Source organism: Sycon ciliatum, chromosome 6 (genome assembly GCF_964019385.1).
Source record: "Sycon ciliatum chromosome 6, ocSycCili1.1, whole genome shotgun sequence".
In the NCBI taxonomy this organism is placed as follows: domain Eukaryota; kingdom Metazoa; phylum Porifera; class Calcarea; order Leucosolenida; family Sycettidae; genus Sycon; species Sycon ciliatum.
The window spans coordinates 25,124,562-25,142,733 of record NC_088648.1 but is presented as its reverse complement, the minus strand read 5'-3'; the positions used below and the strand labels follow the sequence as shown (position 1 = coordinate 25,142,733).

Here is an 18,172-nt window from a genome sequence, read left to right as displayed (position 1 = left end):
CTAACCTTGGACTATTCCGGCCCAATTCCGGACCAATCTTTAGCAAACAAGATTAATACGGGTGGAAAATGCACCACGGTGCGGTTGTCGTCAGTACAATATAATCTATCAGTCGTTCTCCATTATCTGCGCAAGCTGGAAATTCCCAGAATGCGCAACATTCTCAGAATGCGTGGAACATAAGCACAAACACTACGAGAAACAAAAGCCTTACGTGAACAATTGGGCGTTGCAGACCAGGTCCCATTTGCCAAACACGTAGCCTGTTGTACCCCGACAAAGTGGGTTTTCCCTGGACAGGTGACGTTCAAAGTTACGCCTACGGATCTTGAGGTCTTGTTGAATGCAGCTTCCTCTATGTTCAATGCTGGACAAAGACCTGAAACATGAAAAAATGAAACGTTTTCGCCAGAGTCTCATCAACAGTTATATTTGGTTAGGGACACAACCACATTAGGTGCTTTCAGACACAACCACATTAGGAAGTTTTGTGTAGCACAAGAAGCAACATTTTCTTTGTAGCAGAAGTGAGGCTTTCTGCAGCTTCATTCCTAGGAACTCAGATGGTGAGCCAAGGAAAACATTTTGTAACATGGGAAATTGTCAGTTTTGTGCTAGATTGTGCACGTCTGACTGTTCAAATTCTGGTTTAGCTGGTGTACTCGATCGCATAACCTGTGCCCACAATTTCCCATGTCACAAAAATCATTCATAGGAAGCAGTTTTTCTAGAGCAGACCTTCTCCTTCTCCTTCCCTCTGCAACAACGTTGAGCCCGTTTATCAATCCAGTATTAATCTTCGGCAAATGGCCCTCATCAGGTATGCCAATGATGTGCAAGCTTGCAAAGAAGTAGTTTCTTGTACTTTACTCCAGTCTCAGCGGAGGCGTGGGTTCAAATCCCACCGCTACCACCAATGTTGTAACTTTACTTTCTCCACCTGTTCCCAGCCCCGTGTCATCTCCACGCTCAGGCAATGGACGACGAGATAACTATGTTTAACTTAGAAGACTATATTCGTGACAAGACGACGGAAACACAACTGGACACGAGTTGATCCTTTTTATCGCCACAATCATCGACCAAATATCACCCCGACCATGCCAAATTTCCAATTTCGCTCACAGTTGGCTCCTTTTATCCCTAGGTGGACCTTGTTTGCCCACTACGACAGTTTGGACCAGGCACCTCCATTCACTGCATCCATGTTTCCCTCATGCCAGGCCACGAGTTCCCAATTAACTGTGGGTCACTACACGGCTGGGAAAAATGCTTCACTTCCAAGCAGGACTTGAACCTGGTATCCTCTGACAAACGGGGAAAGTCTGAAGAAAAAATTGACCGTCACCACCAGGACTCGAACCAGGGACCCTCGCTTGTAGCTAGCGGTGCTCTAACCACTGAGCTATGGTGTAGTCGTCATCCCAGCAAAGACTGTTCAACATTCTCTTCAGACTTCGTAACTCACACTTCCTGTGAATCCACACAGGCGGGTGGGACGCAGCCCTCACTGTACCCACACACTTCACGTACACTCTAGATTATTATTATTATTATTATCATTATTTGGAAAGGATTGGGAGAACTTCAAATTCAAAGGATCAGTCGGGGAAGTGAACTGCCTCTGAAAAGAGAAAAAAAACGCCAGACCCACCAGGACTCACCAGTCCTGGTGGGTTTGGCGTTTTTTTCTCTTTTCAGGCAGTTCACTTCCCCGACTGATCCTTTGAATTATTATTATTATATATGTCCTTTCCCTTTCTACAATTATTATTATTATTATTATTATTATTATTATTATTATTATTATTATTATTATTATTATTATTATTATTATTATTATTATTCAAATGATCAGTCGGGGAAGTGAACTGCCTGAAAAGAGAAAAAAACGCCAGACCCACCAGGACTCGAACCTGGGACCCTGCTTGTCATGAGCAATGCTCTAACCACTGAGCTATGAGACCAGGCTGAACCTAGAAGGCGCTGACAAGTTTTTCACTCCAAAGGCAGCTCACAACACGTGCCACACATACTGATGGCACTTGGGTCTTTTTCCCTCCCCCAGGGGACCAACCACGGTCAGTTTCTGGAAATTACCAGAGGTGAAAGAAAGTGATTAAATTTGGAAAGGATTGGGAGAACTTCAAATTCAAATGATCAGTCGGGGAAGTGAACTGCCTGAAAAGAGAAAAAAACGCCAGACCCACCAGGACTCGAACCTGGGACCCTGCTTGTCATGAGCAATGCTCTAACCACTGAGCTATGAGACCAGGCTGAACCTAGAAGGCGCTGACAAGTTTTTCACTCCAAAGGCAGCTCACAACACGTGCCACACATACTGATGGCACTTGGGTCTTTTTCCCTCCCCCAGGGGACCAACCACGGTCAGTTTCTGGAAACTACCAGAGGTGAAAGAAAGTGATTAAATTTGGAAAGGATTGGGAGAACTTCAAATTCAAATGATCAGTCGGGGAAGTGAACTGCCTGAAAAGAGAAAAAAACGCCAGACCCACCAGGACTCGAACCTGGGACCCTGCTTGTCATGAGCAATGCTCTAACCACTGAGCTATGAGACCAGGCTGAACCTAGAAGGCGCTGACATTCCTTTCCAAATTTAATCACTTTCTTTCACCTCTGGTAGTTTCCAGAAACTGACCGTGGTTGGTCCCCTGGGGGAGGGAAAAAGACCCAAGTGCCATCAGTATGTGTGGCACGTGTTGTGAGCTGCCTTTGGAGTGAAAAACTTGTCAGCGCCTTCTAGGTTCAGCCTGGTCTCATAGCTCAGTGGTTAGAGCATTGCTCATGACAAGCAGGGTCCCAGGTTCGAGTCCTGGTGGGTCTGGCGTTTTTTTCTCTTTTCAGGCAGTTCACTTCCCCGACTGATCATTTGAATTTGAAGTTCTCCCAATCCTTTCCAAATTATTATTATTATTATTATTATTATTATTATTATTATTATTATTATTATTATTATTATTATTATTATTATTATTATTATTATTATTATGTTGATTGCTATCCCTTGCACGTATCAGGGCCTGTGCCCTTTCCTGTTTTATTTCATCTCACATAATAGTACATAATAAACCAGTTTGTCCCCCCCCAAAAAAAAAAAAAAAAAAAAAAAAAAAAAAAAAAAAAAAAATTATTATTATGTGAGCTCAAAAATGGAACGAAAAATAGCAAATAGAATCAAAACTCATGATGGAATCAAACTCACAATGGAATCAAACTCATGATGGAAACTACAACCCAATGAGTTGGAAAACCAAACACAGAATTAGATATTGGGAATAGAGTCAGACACAACAACAACCGAAATCAGTACACCAAAAATCTGTCCTACAAAAAACAAAGGAACAAGAAAAACAAGAAAGACGAAGTACAAAGAATCCCCAAAAAAGAGGGGAGAACGGGATGAAAGAGGACCGGAGAGCGGTAAACCCCAGGAGGACTTAGCGTCACGTAGTGGCGGGAATGCGGGCCTCCACAGAAACAGCATCCACATCCGCCGCCAGACCAGGTGCACGGAATGCACGGCGACTCCCACGAACCATCAGGACGGAGTCGCGGACAAGGCTGAAAGCCAGGTCCGTCCGCAGCTTTCCCATCACGAGGGGATAAGGCTGCGAGAGCTTGGTGGAGAGCTTCGTTCCGAGCAGCTTCAGGAACTGGGTGGCCTCCTTCGCCAGGGCACCAGCAGAAGACAGGACGATCAGGGTGAACGACGCGTGCTCAACTTCCCGGATCCGGGCACCGTATGCCGACTGCTTCTGACGCTCGTGCCATTGGAACACCTCAGCCAGCGGGCGAGATCGGTACGACTGTGCGTTGGGATAGAACACCCTTACATCAAAAAATGCATCAGTCTGTACCGACCAAAACCCCCTGGCCTTGATGTCTGGTCTGGCGTCGTCCGCAGTGAGCAGGGCAGGACCATGGTCAAACGTGCAGACCGTCGGTAGAGGTTGCAGCGGTGGCTCCAGCTGCACATCCTCAGACACTTGAGAGAGAAGTTGGCCCAGGTAGTTGCGGATTATTATTATTATTATTATTACAAAAAATGTATTATCTACGCATGCATCTACGCAAGAGTCACCACCAGCCAATTAGGACATGTGTCAAAGTATTGAACGTTTTCGTTCCCTTCTTGTCAAACGACTACAGGGAATGATGGAAATAAGCTAAAAGACTACAACTATAAGGAAAAGAAGTTCAGAAACATACATAGCCAGCAATCGCATGTCATCACGTACATTGAAAATCAACATAATTTTTCAAATCGACCTTTTTTTCAGGATCACTTTTCAACGAGGACGAAGCAAAGTCGGCCGAACGAAGCCTAGAGGAAGAAAATCACCCTCTCCACTTCACCATCACGATACTGACATAGATACGAGATGAAACAACTAAAAAATCCACAAGAAAACTGTACGGCCATCATCGCGCTGACTTTGGTCTGACTTTGGTCTGAGAATTTCTATCACGATCAAAAATGTACGAGGAGCACTCAAAAATAAGCAACAGACGTACCTCTATCGCTCTCTACTCCTTTTTCAAGGCACAAAAGTCGACTCTCCACTTTCAAACCAGGAGCCAGACATACCAGTGGTCCTTTTCAGCTGCTCCACGAGCGCAGGAAATGTTCACCAAGGGGCGCAGAGCAGCATCCATTCCAGAAAAAGAGCTAAAATACGAGTGAGACTGCATGCCTGAGTACATGAGTACATGTATGAGTACATGCAGAAAATAGTCAATTTCAGCGTTTCTGCTCCAAACAGCAACTAGCTTCGACTAGCAACAAAGATTACACCAAAGGATCAAACAACAACCATTTTCTGCAGTTTTTTTGCAGATGGCTTCAGCACACCAAAAATCACACCTCGGAGGAGTACAAAAATTACAACTCTCAGATGTCCTCGATTGCTGGCCATGTCACTCCAATTATGTGTAGAAGAGACGTTCAATACTTTGACACATGTCCTAATTGGCTGGTGGTGACTCTTGCGTAGATGCATGCGTAGATAATACATTTTTTGTAATATTTTCTGCCTCCGTCCTACTTTCAAATTATTATTATTATTATTAGACTTTTCCCGTTTGTCTCTTTCCCTCAAAACCAGTAAATATTTTATGACTTGGGGCTCCCCGCGTGCTAGTTTGTACGTGAAGTGTGTGGGTACAGTGAGGGCTGCGTCCCACCCGCCTGTGTGGATTCACAGGAAGTGTGAGTTACGAAGTCTGAAGAAAACGTTGAACGGTCTCTGCTTGGATGACGACTACACCATAGCTCAGTGGTTAGAGCATCGCTGGCTACAAGCGAGGGTCCCTGGTTCGAGTCCTGGTGGTGACAGTCAATTTTTTCTTCAGACTTTTCCCGTTTGTCTCTTTCCCTCAAAACCAGTAAATATATTATTATTGTAGAAGAGAAAAGGACATATCGATACGAGTTAAGAGTAACTCTCAATCACTGTAACATGATACTATATACATATATTATTATATATTATTATTATTATTATTTATTAACTGGTTTGAGGGAAAGAGACAAACGGGAAAAGTCTGAAGAAAAAATTGACTGTCACCACCAGGACTCGAACCAGGGACCCTCGCTTGTAGCCAGCGATGCTCTAACCACTGAGCTATGGTGTAGTCGTCATCCCAGCAGAGGCCGTTCAACGTTTTCTTCAGACTTCGTAACTCACACTTCCTGTGAATCCACACAGGCGGGTGGGACGCAGCCCTCACTGTAACCCACACACTTCACGTACAAACTAGCACGCGGGGAGCCCCAAGTCATAAAATATTAACTGGTTTGAGGGAAAGAGACAAACGGGAAAAGTCTGAAGAAAAAATTGACTGTCACCACCAGGACTCGAACCAGGGACCCTCGCTTGTAGCCAGCGATGCTCTAACCACTGAGCTATGGTGTAGTCGTCATCCCAGCAGAGGCCGTTCAACGTTTTCTTCAGACTTCGTAACTCACACTTCCTGTGAATCCACACAGGCGGGTGGGACGCAGCCCTCACTGTAACCCACACACTTCACGGACAAACTAGCACGCGGCGAGCCCCAAGTCATAAAATATTAACTGGTTTGAGGGAAAGAGACAAACGGGAAAAGTCTGAAGAAAAAATTGACTGTCACCACCAGGACTCGAACAAGGGACCCTCGCTTGTAGCCAGCGATGCTCTAACCACTGAGCTATGGTGTAGTCGTCATCCCAGCAGAGGCCGTTCAACGTTTTCTTCAGACTTCGTAACTCACACTTCCTGTGAATCCACACAGGCGGGTGGGACGCAGCCCTCACTGTAACCCACACACTTCACGTACAAACTAGCACGCGGGGAGCCCCAAGTCATAAAATATTAACTGGTTTGAGGGAAAGAGACAAACGGGAAAAGTCTGAAGAAAAAATTGACTGTCACCACCAGGACTCGAACCAGGGACCCTCGCTTGTAGCCAGCGATGCTCTAACCACTGAGCTATGGTGTAGTCGTCATCCCAGCAGAGGCCGTTCAACGTTTTCTTCAGACTTCGTAACTCACACTTCCTGTGAATCCACACAGGCGGGTGGGACGCAGCCCTCACTGTAACCCACACACTTCACGTACAAACTAGCACGCGGGGAGCCCCAAGTCATAAAATATTAACTGGTTTGAGGGAAAGAGACAACCGGGAAAAGTCTGAAGAAAAAATTGACTGTCACCACCAGGACTCGAACCAGGGACCCTCGCTTGTAGCCAGCGATGCTCTAACCACTGAGCTATGGTGTAGTCGTCATCCCAGCAGAGGCCGTTCAACGTTTTCTTCAGACTTCGTAACTCACACTTCCTGTGAATCCACACAGGCGGGTGGGACGCAGCCCTCACTGTAACCCACACACTTCACGTACAAACTAGCACGCGGGGAGCCCCAAGTCATAAAATATTAACTGGTTTGAGGGAAAGAGACAAACGGGAAAAGTCTGAAGAAAAAATTGACTGTCACCACCAAGACTCGAACCAGGGACCCTCGCTTGTAGCCAGCGATGCTCTAACCACTGAGCTATGGTGTAGTCGTCATCCCAGCAGAGGCCGTTCAACGTTTTCTTCAGACTTCGTAACTCACACTTCCTGTGAATCCACACAGGCGGGTGGGACGCAGCCCTCACTGTAACCCACACACTTCACGTACAAACTAGCACGCGGGGAGCCCCAAGTCATAAAATATTAACTGGTTTGAGGGAAAGAGACAAACGGGAAAAGTCTGAAGAAAAAATTGACTGTCACCACCAGGACTCGAACCAGGGACCCTCGCTTGTAGCCAGCGATGCTCTAACCACTGAGCTATGGTGTAGTCGTCATCCCAGCAGAGGCCGTTCAACGTTTTCTTCAGACTTCGTAACTCACACTTCCTGTGAATCCACACAGGCGGGTGGGACGCAGCCCTCACTGTAACCCACACACTTCACGTACAAACCAGCACGCGGGGAGCCCCAAGTCATAAAATATTAACTGGTTTGAGGGAAAGAGACAAACGGGAAAAGTCTGAAGAAAAAATTGACTGTCACCACCAGGACTCGAACCAGGGACCCTCGCTTGTAGCCAGCGATGCTCTAACCACTGAGCTATGGTGTAGTCGTCATCCCAGCAGAGGCCGTTCAACGTTTTCTTCAGACTTCGTAACTCACACTTCCTGTGAATCCACACAGGCGGGTGGGACGCAGCCCTCACTGTAACCCACACACTTCACGTACAAACTAGCACGCGGGGAGCCCCAAGTCATAAAATATTAACTGGTTTGAGGGAAAGAGACAAACGGGAAAAGTCTGAAGAAAAAATTGACTGTCACCACCAGGACTCGAACCAGGGACCCTCGCTTGTAGCCAGCGATGCTCTAACCACTGAGCTATGGTGTAGTCGTCATCCCAGCAGAGGCCGTTCAACGTTTTCTTCAGACTTCGTAACTCACACTTCCTGTGAATCCACACAGGCGGGTGGGACGCAGCCCTCACTGTAACCCACACACTTCACGTACAAACTAGCACGCGGGGAGCCCCAAGTCATAAAAAATATTAAATGGTTTGAGGGAAAGAGACAAACGGGAAAAGTCTGAAGAAAAAATTGACTGTCACCACCAGGACTCGAACCAGGGACCCTCGCTTGTAGCCAGCGATGCTCTAACCACTGAGCTATGGTGTAGTCATTATTATTATTATTATTATTATTATTATTATTATTTTCACTAGTTTGAGGGAAAGAGACAAACGGGAAAAGTCTGAAGAAAAAATTGACTGTCACCACCAGGACTCGAACCAGGGACCCTCGCTTGTAGCTAGCGATGCTCTAACCACTGAGCTATGGTGTAGTCGTCATCCCAGCAGAGACTGTTCAACATTTTCTTCAGACTTCGTAACTCACACTTCCTGTGAATCCACACAGGCGGGTGGGACGCAGCCCTCACTGTACCCACACACTTCACGTACACTCTAGCACGCGGGGAGCCCCAAGTCATAAAATCTTCACTAGTTTGAGGGAAAGAGACAAACGGGAAAAGTCTGAAGAAAAAATTGACTGTCACCACCAGGACTCGAACCAGGGACCCTCGCTTGTAGCTAGCGATGCTCTAACCACTGAGCTATGGTGTAGTCGTCATCCCAGCAGAGACTGTTCAACATTTTCTTCAGACTTCGTAACTCACACTTCCTGTGAATCCACACAGGCGGGTGGGACGCAGCCCTCACTGTACCCACACACTTCACGTACACTCTAGCACGCGGGGAGCCCCAAGTCATAAAATCTTCACTAGTTTGAGGGAAAGAGACAAACGGGAAAAGTCTGAAGAAAAAATTGACTGTCACCACCAGGACTCGAACCAGGGACCCTCGCTTGTAGCTAGCGATGCTCTAACCACTGAGCTATGGTGTAGTCGTCATCCCAGCAGAGACTGTTCAACATTTTCTTCAGACTTCGTAACTCACACTTCCTGTGAATCCACACAGGTGGGTGGGACGCAGCCCTCACTGTACCCACACACTTCACGTACACTCTAGCACGCGGGGAGCCCCAAGTCATAAAATCTTCACTAGTTTGAGGGAAAGAGACAAACGGGAAAAGTCTGAAGAAAAAATTATTATTATTTTGTAAGAAAGGGTTTGCTCCCCACACCGGAGCTCGCGCTATTCCGCCGACTTTACTTGACACTTGACTGACTCACGACTGCCATCCAGAGCACACGAGAAGTCCATCGAACCTTCGACTCGGCAAACCTGCAAGAAAGCACCACTCCCTGCTCAATACACAGTGTTTCGGGGAATTCACCCCTCATAAGTTGAGCTTGAGTAGGCTGAGGAAGATTGTGCCTGAAGAGCACCACTTATATAGTGCTCTCCAGGCACAAACATCATCAGGGATACAAACTTACAGAGACGCTCTGTTTCCAGCGCGACAAAACACCTCGTGAACACCAGATAGCAGCGTGAGTCAGTGTCGCTCCTGGACGGTGAGACAGACGTCGAGGACCCTCGGTCATTCGCAACGCTGTCACCTCCAAACCAACTAGTCGCAAGCCTGCGCTGGGCACAACAGTACGAAGTAGGAATAGCGCGAGCTCCGGTGTGGGGAGCAAACCCTTTCTTACAAATTATCGCCGAAGTCGCAACCACTACTTCGTACTGTTGTGCCCAGCGCGGGCTTGCGACTAGTTGGTTTGGAGGTGACAGCGTTGCGAATGACCGAGGGTCCTCGACGTCTGTCTCACCGTCCTGGTGGTGACAGTCAATTTTTTCTTCAGACTTTCCCGTTTGTCTCTTTCCCTCAAAACCAGTTAATATTTTATGACTTGGGGCTCCCTGCGTGCTAGTTTGTACGTGAAGTGTGTGGGTACAGTGAGGGCTGCGTTCCACCCGCCTGTGTGGATTCACAGGAAGTGTGAGTTACGAAGTCTGAGGAAAACGTTGAACGGTCTCTGCTTGGATGACGACTACACCATAGCTCAGTGGTTAGAGCATCGCTGGCTACAAGCGAGGGTCCCTGGTTCGAGTCCTGGTGGTGACAGTCAATTTTTTCTTCAGACTTTCCCGTTTGTCTCTTTCCCTCAAAACCAGTTAATATTTTATGACTTGGGGCTCCCCGCGTGCTAGTTTGTACGTGAAGTGTGTGGGTACAGTGAGGGCTGCGTCCCACCCGCCTGTGTGGATTCACAGGAAGTGTGAGTTACGAAGTCTGAGGAAAACGTTGAACGGTCTCTGCTTGGATGACGACTACACCATAGCTCAGTGGTTAGAGCATCGCTGGCTACAAGCGAGGGTCACTGGTTCGAGTCCTGGTGGTGACAGTCAATTTTTTCTTCAGACTTTCCCGTTTGTCTCTTTCCCTCAAAACCAGTAAATATTTTATGACTTGGGGCTCCCCGCGTGCTAGTTTGTACGTGAAGTGTGTGGGTACAGTGAGGGCTGCGTCCCACCCGCCTGTGTGGATTCACAGGAAGTGTGAGTTACGAAGTCTGAGGAAAACGTTGAACGGTCTCTGCTTGGATGACGACTACACCATAGCTCAGTGGTTAGAGCATCGCTGGCTACAAGCGAGGGTCCCTGGTTCGAGTCCTGGTGGTGACAATCAATTTTTTCTTCAGACTTTCCCATTTGTCTCTTTCCCTCAAAACCAGTTAATATTATTATTATTATTATTATTAACTGGTTTTGAGGGAAAGAGACAAACGGGAAAAGTCTGAAGAAAAAATTGACTGTCACCACCAGGACTCGTACCAGGGACCCTCGCTTGTAGCCAGCGATGCTCTAACCACTGAGCTATGGTGTAGTCGTCATCCAAGCAGAGACCGTTCAACGTTTTCTTCAGACTTCGTAACTCACACTTCCTGTGAATCCACACAGGCGGGTGGGACGCAGCCCTCACTGTACCCACACACTTCACGTACAAACTAGCACGCGGGGAGCCCCAAGTCATAAAATATTAACTGGTTTTGAGGGAAAGAGACAAACGGGAAAAGTCTGAAGAAAAAATTGACTGTCACCACCAGGACTCGAACCAGGGACCCTCGCTTGTAGCCAGCGATGCTCTAACCACTGAGCTATGGTGTAGTCGTCATCCAAGCAGAGACCGTTCAACGTTTTCTTCAGACTTCGTAACTCACACTTCCTGTGAATCATTATTATTATTTTTATTATTGTTATACGCATTCCCGCGTTGAAGTGTAGCAGCAGTATGCTGCGTCCACAGCTTCGCTATGCAGAACTTGAATACTTGAATACTGAGCCAATAAACATAACATTATTAAAATAGAAGAAATCCCATGGAAACGAGTTATGAAGCAACTATCCACTGCTGTAACAAGATAATAAGTAGTCAGAAAGTGCGATAATAGCAGGGGCGTCGGACATGGTACGGTCACTATGGTTTTGACCGTACCACTATTTTCCCTGGGACCATGTGAATCAATAAAATACACTGATCTGGGATCTCACTTTCCAACATTTTCGGCTCAGCCACCACTCCCCAACTTTGTATATTGTACTTCAGATGGCTGACCATACCGCACTAAAATACTTTCCGACGCCCGTGAACAGGGAACAAAACTGACAGGCTCCTGAGACATTCAACGACCTGAGGCCTAGCTCTACACATCTCCAGTGCGCAAACCAACAGCTTTCCAGCTTGGAAGGTTCAAGGTTATGGTAGTACCAAAGAGGGGAAAGTGAGCGCAGCGAAAATGTGCACAAGCTAAGTCCCATGGTAACAAAGAATGCCGACCGTTACAGGACGATGACGAGACCAGTTAATAACATGACAATACCGTCTAACTACAATTCGATGAAGCAAAGCAACACACCATGCTATTTGGGTGGGTCAGCAATATCAGACATAAAGAAAGGGGAAGCTTTGCGTAAACGAATTGCTCAAAAACCGGACGCCAAGGGATACCGACTGTTCACCGAAACCCGATTCACAGAACGACAGTTCCTCGAACGACAATTCACTGAAAGACGATTCACAGAATGCTTCTCACACCGACAGACCAGTTCACAGAAAACCTTCCTCACCGAAAACACTTTCACAGAAGACCCTAACACCGAAAGACGGTTGACAGAATACTCCCTACACCGAACGAAACTACTTCCTCCGCGTCATCGAAATTGTCGCAGTTTGACTAGTGACTTGTCACTTGTTACTGACAACTCCATAAGCTAAGCCATTCAAAACGTATTACACAGTATGATAGTCTGAAGCCTAGAGTAACGTTTCAGGACAGTTGGACTGAGAGTTTTCATGCAGAGATGAAGTCCTCGTCGTCGCTGATGTCAATGGACGCAAAAATATCGTTCCAAAATATTTCAAGGAAGGTTGAAAGTTGGTCGCGCCTCATCTCAAACGCTTTGACTTTCTCCACAGGACAAGAGCTGCTATGCTTGTCGTCTGCTAGTTCTGGATGATTTCTACTTCACCACCAACGAAGCCTAGTAAGAATACACGATCGTTGCGAGGTCGGCTGATTACCGTCGGCGGAATCACCTCGATCTTGAAATGAACATTTTTTAGCCGTGGCATGCCCATTTATTTTAGCTGTGTGGTCACAGCTCATGCAGGTAAGTGTACTATCACGTCCAGCGCGCCCTCTTTTTCAGCATCACTGCCCGGCCCTGATTCACTGGTATACCCGGGGGGGGGGGGGGGGATGATGGTACGGCACCTGCGTGTGCATCACTAGCACTACATGTAGAGTCTACACGGCTCTTGCAGGTACAATCATGTACTGAGTGTCTCGGCCAGAGCGACAAATTTATTGCTGTTGCAGGCATTTAGTTTGCTGACCCCTCGGTGTTTCTCCAAGCGCTGCCACTTGTTCCACGAAGTCATTCTCACCCCAGCTAAGGTAAAACAGTGATGAGGCTTGAGTGAATGGCCATAAGCACGAGAAATGTGCAGGCTGCAACGCCTGACTGATCTCACCGAGTCGAAATTACCATCGCAGCGACATCAGCGAAGAAATTGCGTCTAGTTCAAAAATTCCAGCTTCCAATAACAGAAAATAGAACTTTGCCGTCACCCTATACTGATGACCATCGCCTATGTCGGATTCCTTACCTGTGGTACGAGTGCTGGTGAGTAAATACCCCGTTTTATATCAAAAGTCAAACTGCGACAATTTCGATGACGCGGAGGAAGTAACAACGAAATTGGCACTGTAGGCTCATTTGGACATCGAAACAAACAGCAATTTGTTCAGTTAGTCCATGTGTATTTCACAGAATCTGGCACTGTACTGTATTGGCACTATGTTCTACACATACATGTCTAGCGAAATGCTCACTTTTCACGCAGCATGCTGGCTATTGTAGGGTATAAACAGTGACAATCATGGAGGACATGGATGATGGAAGTGACGAATTTCCTGGCCCACCGGACTATGTCACAACAACGAAGCGTGGCGGACTGAAATGGATTTACAAGGGACACGGATACGTCATCGAGAAGAGAGGACGAGAAGTAGTGATGTATTGGTGGTGTGAGCGAAAAGATGAACTGGGTTGCAAAGGACGGATCATCTCCCAAGATGACTACATAATTATTAAAAGCTACAGGACATCACAACCACACGCCCGATGCAACGTTGCAAGAACAAGCAGAAGTACGGGATACCATCGGCAACCGAAGCAGAACAACACACGAATCGACTCAGCAAATTGTACAGTTCGCGTCAGAGGGGGTTTCATTGGCTACTGTGGCACAGCTCCCCACCGAGAGAAGTCTTAGGCGAAGGGCGCAGAGATCTCGTGTTGAATTTTAGCAATGCGCTTCTCCAAACAATGACATCCTGAGTTCGACGTGGATTTGACTTTCTGGGGTGGTATTCTGTGAAGCGATCAGTCGGTGAAAGATACCGCTGTGAAATATCATTCGGTGTACCATACATTCTGTGAATCTCATTTCGGTGAATCGTCGTTTCGGTGAGGCAGGCCTTTCTGTGAATTGACGTTCGGTGAAATGTCGTTCGAGGTCGTGTCGTTCTGTGAACTGTCTTTCGGTGAACCCGTTTTCGGTGATCCGTCGTAGACCCCAATATCTAACGTTACTCGTCATGCATGACACCATTGTGGACGAGTTCACTACGATAACAAGTAGGTTCACGCCACGTACATTTTGCCGTATTGTTCGTGACGGCTCGTCAGATTTGCAAATGTCCCTATGACACTGAGCCCGTAAACAGAATTAAAATAGAAGAAATCACATGAAAAATCCAGGTTCGAGTTATGTTGGGGTTGGCATTTTTCGCTTTTCAGGCAAATCACTTCCCTTCCTGTTTAGCATTGCATTTGTAGCTCTCCCATCCCCATTTAAAATCTCCAAGTGACTACGCTAGCTAAGCTTATTCGAAATGCTGTTCCACATAGCAGTTCTGCATAGCTGCTCTACTGGCACATCACTTACCGAGCGAAGAGTAGATCTGCGTGGACACCGTACAAAGCAGGAGCAGTAAGTACTTGCTTGCACTCGCCATTGTCCCACCCTACATCCATGTGCAGCACACAAACAGTAGCATAATGATTGCTTCTTCAAGTATAAATTTGATGATGCCACTATCAAGAAAACCATAATCATCGCTCTTTTGCGCCAAACGAGAAAGTGGCATCTATGGCCAGTATGGGTGGATGGGTCAGGGAGAGTTTCATTTTGAATAAAAATAGATAGCTGAAACATCAGTCCATTCTAGCTGTCATGTCAATTTAATGTCTGCTCAGGTTGTGGGTGGGCGGGTGGGCAGGGGAGGGTCATATCTAGATTTCTTCGGTTCAGGTGTTGTGTTGCCAATTTTCTTGATGTTCGGAAATGCAGCATTTCAAGTTTAAGTTGTGTGAGTTTCACTGGCAAGGAGCACTCTTATACCACGAAAGGTTGTGATGAGAGGTTGTGATGAAATCCCAAATGTCCACAACTGATGCATGGTGGGCTTGTTCGCCTTCGCAAGGGCCAGTTTCTTTCCTCGTCTGTGCCGGTTCCTGTATATCTGTGCATTGATTCACAGAGGCTGGTGGTGGCCGTACGCAGGCAGAACACCATTGGTGTGGTTTGCCGGTGTAGTTCAAAATCTGTGCCAGATGACGCCACACGTTAAAAAAATTCGTTTTTTATGTTCAGGTCGCAAGCATGCCATTGCAAGGAAACAGAATTTCTTGGCCGCTTGGACAACCAGCGTGCATTGTCCGCAAGCCCTAGAGAGATACTTTCTGAGAATACAGTAACTCGGGAGGATGTAAGCTGCTGGGCACCAAATTAGAACAATGATGCATCATTCCTCGGTCGTTAATCATGTTGACCACACCTGGAGCTCCAAATTTGGACAACAGACAAGGAGTTTGATGCCTGGTGAGTGTGTGTGTGGGGGGGGGGGTGGAGTGTAGGCAGCCCACTATATTCCCTGGTGCCATCAAAAGACTTTCAGGCACTTTCCATCTCTGTCTCCACCCCATACATGTCTTTCTCTCTGTGCCAGTTTCTGTCTGTTTCTGTTGCTCAATCTATCCGTCTTTTCACCTCTGTCTTTTCATACTGTCCCTTTCTTCATCTTGGTCATGTGTCTGCTTTTCCGTTTCCCTCTGCCTTCATCCCTCTAATCTTCGTCTCTCTCTCTCTCTCTCTCTCTCTCTCATGCACACACACACACACACACACACACACACACACTTGTACTTGCTCACTGCCAAAACTGGTCACGTGGGTCTCCCCGGGAGAGGGGAGAGAGACTCAAAAGGAATCTTGGAAAGATGACTCAATTGGCCATTGAACCACCCAACGGCCGACACCCCCTGAAATCCCCAAACTAGGGTGGACTTGAAATGATCCCACTTATGGGCTCACCACACCTCAGTAAGTGGGTGAGGACAAGGTGCAGAAAAAGGATTGACGGCATCAGGGTATCCGTCCCGGGATCCAACTGCAGGTACCCCTGCCCCCAGTGAAGGTAATACTTGGTACTAGTGTGGGTGGCTAAATCAGAGTGGATCTGATATAAGCTTCACTAGCACCATTGATCACACAAGAGTTAATCTAGCCAGAAGCAGTCCATGGTTAACAGGTATGTATACTTCAAACAGAAAGTATATGAACCCTGAAACCAACAAAGGTGGTAGGTACAACAATACACCTTCAAGCAGCCGAGCCCGTTGGCAACAGGCCCAACACTATCTGGCATAAGTGCACCCACCAACCGAACTAGCTGGCACACACACACACACACACACACACACACACACACACACACACACACACACACACACACACACATCTGTCCTCCTGTCCTATCGAGCCACTGCCACAAGGGTCACGGGGGCCCCAGAGGGGAAATGGAGGGAGAATGGGAGAACGCTGTCCCACGGCAACCGGGACACCAAAACGAGAGTTCACCAGGATTCGGGTCATCTGCGATTGTTACCACCAGACCGATGCATGGCCAGGGGAGAACCTGGGCAGCGGTGTCTATTCCTGCTCTACACCGAACGGAAGCGGCGGCCGCGGTACACACAGTGCGCACCACAACATGGCTCCACTATGATTGGGGACTGAGCCACACACTTGTGACAGGCGAGGCACCACAGCACACCCCCACCCCCTCCCCCCCCCCCCACCCCACCCCTCCCACACACACACACCATGTACCATGTATACGCCCGTCACAAGAGAAGCACACAAATCCGCAAATGCACTGGATGTGCGCCCACAGATTTTCTCTTTATAAACAGAAGAAAAAACAGATCAAGACAAGCACCAGATAACTGTCTAATCCACACAACTGGCAAAGCCATATGAATCGACCCCCACTGCTCACCTGGTCTACACCACACGGAGTACACACACACACCATTGGACCATTGGACGCCCATCGCCGGAGGCGATGATAGCGATGCTAAAAGCAGAAGCCATAGCAACTTGTGCTGGGATTGCACCATTCAACAGCTTGCAAGGCTGAAGAATTGACTGCCACTATTCAGCCTGGTCTACACCACACAGCTATGAAGTGGCTTTTTCTGGCCAGTGAATCTCTACTTTTTGGTCTTTTTTATTTATTTTTCCCGCGCACACATCATACCACATACTCCGGCATGCACTGGCTGTTGGTAACCACCCAGGAGAATGAAAGAGAAGTCAGGAAGAGTCTGAGAAAGAGAAGAAAGACGTGTGTGACCACAATCGTCGGGAATCGAACCCGCAACCTATCGATTGGAAATCGCTGCACATACCACGGCACCATATGGGACACACACACACACACACACGCACACGCACACGCACGCACACACACACACACACACACACACACACACACACACACACACACACACACACTTGTACTCGCTCACTGCCTAAACTGATCCGAGAGGGGAGAGAGACTCGAAAGGAATCTCGCAAGACGACCATCACCATCCCTCAGTGAGTGGGGTAGGACAACGTGCCAGCACACACACACACACACACACACACACACACACACACACACACACACACACACACACACACACACACACACACACACACACACACACACACACACACACACACACACACACACACACACACACACACACACACACACACACACACACACACACACACACACACACACACACACACACACACACACACACACACACACACACACACACACACACACACACACACACACACACACACACACACACACACACACACACACACACACACACACACACACACACACACACACACACACACACACACACACACACACACACACACACACACACACACACACACACACACACACACACACACACACACACACACACACACACACACACACACACACACACACACACACACACACACACACACACACACACACACACACACACACACACACACACACACACACACACACACACACACACACACACACACACACACACACACACACACACACACACACACACACACACACACACACACACACACACACACACACACACACACACACACACACACACACACACACACACACACACACACACACACACACACACACACACACACACACACACACACACACACACACACACACACACACACACACACACACACACACACACACACACACACACACACACACACACACACACACACACACACACACACACACA

The 18,172-nt window shown here is 47.5% G+C and overlaps 1 protein-coding gene across 1 annotated transcript in view; it reads right to left on the bottom strand.

Annotated features, from left to right (window-relative positions):
* The window catches only part of LOC135819766 (complement component receptor 1-like protein), a 74,732-nt gene that overhangs the window by 51,974 nt on the left and 4,586 nt on the right, over positions 1–18,172 (bottom strand). Inside the window, exons 2-3 of the mRNA XM_065333029.1 lie at positions 14,430–14,508; positions 215–379 (exon numbers count right to left, since the gene is read on the bottom strand). Of these exons, the coding sequence (XP_065189101.1) occupies positions 215–379; positions 14,430–14,499 (235 nt within the window). The 5' untranslated portion in view covers positions 14,500–14,508. The remainder of the gene's footprint in view (positions 1–214; positions 380–14,429; positions 14,509–18,172) is intronic.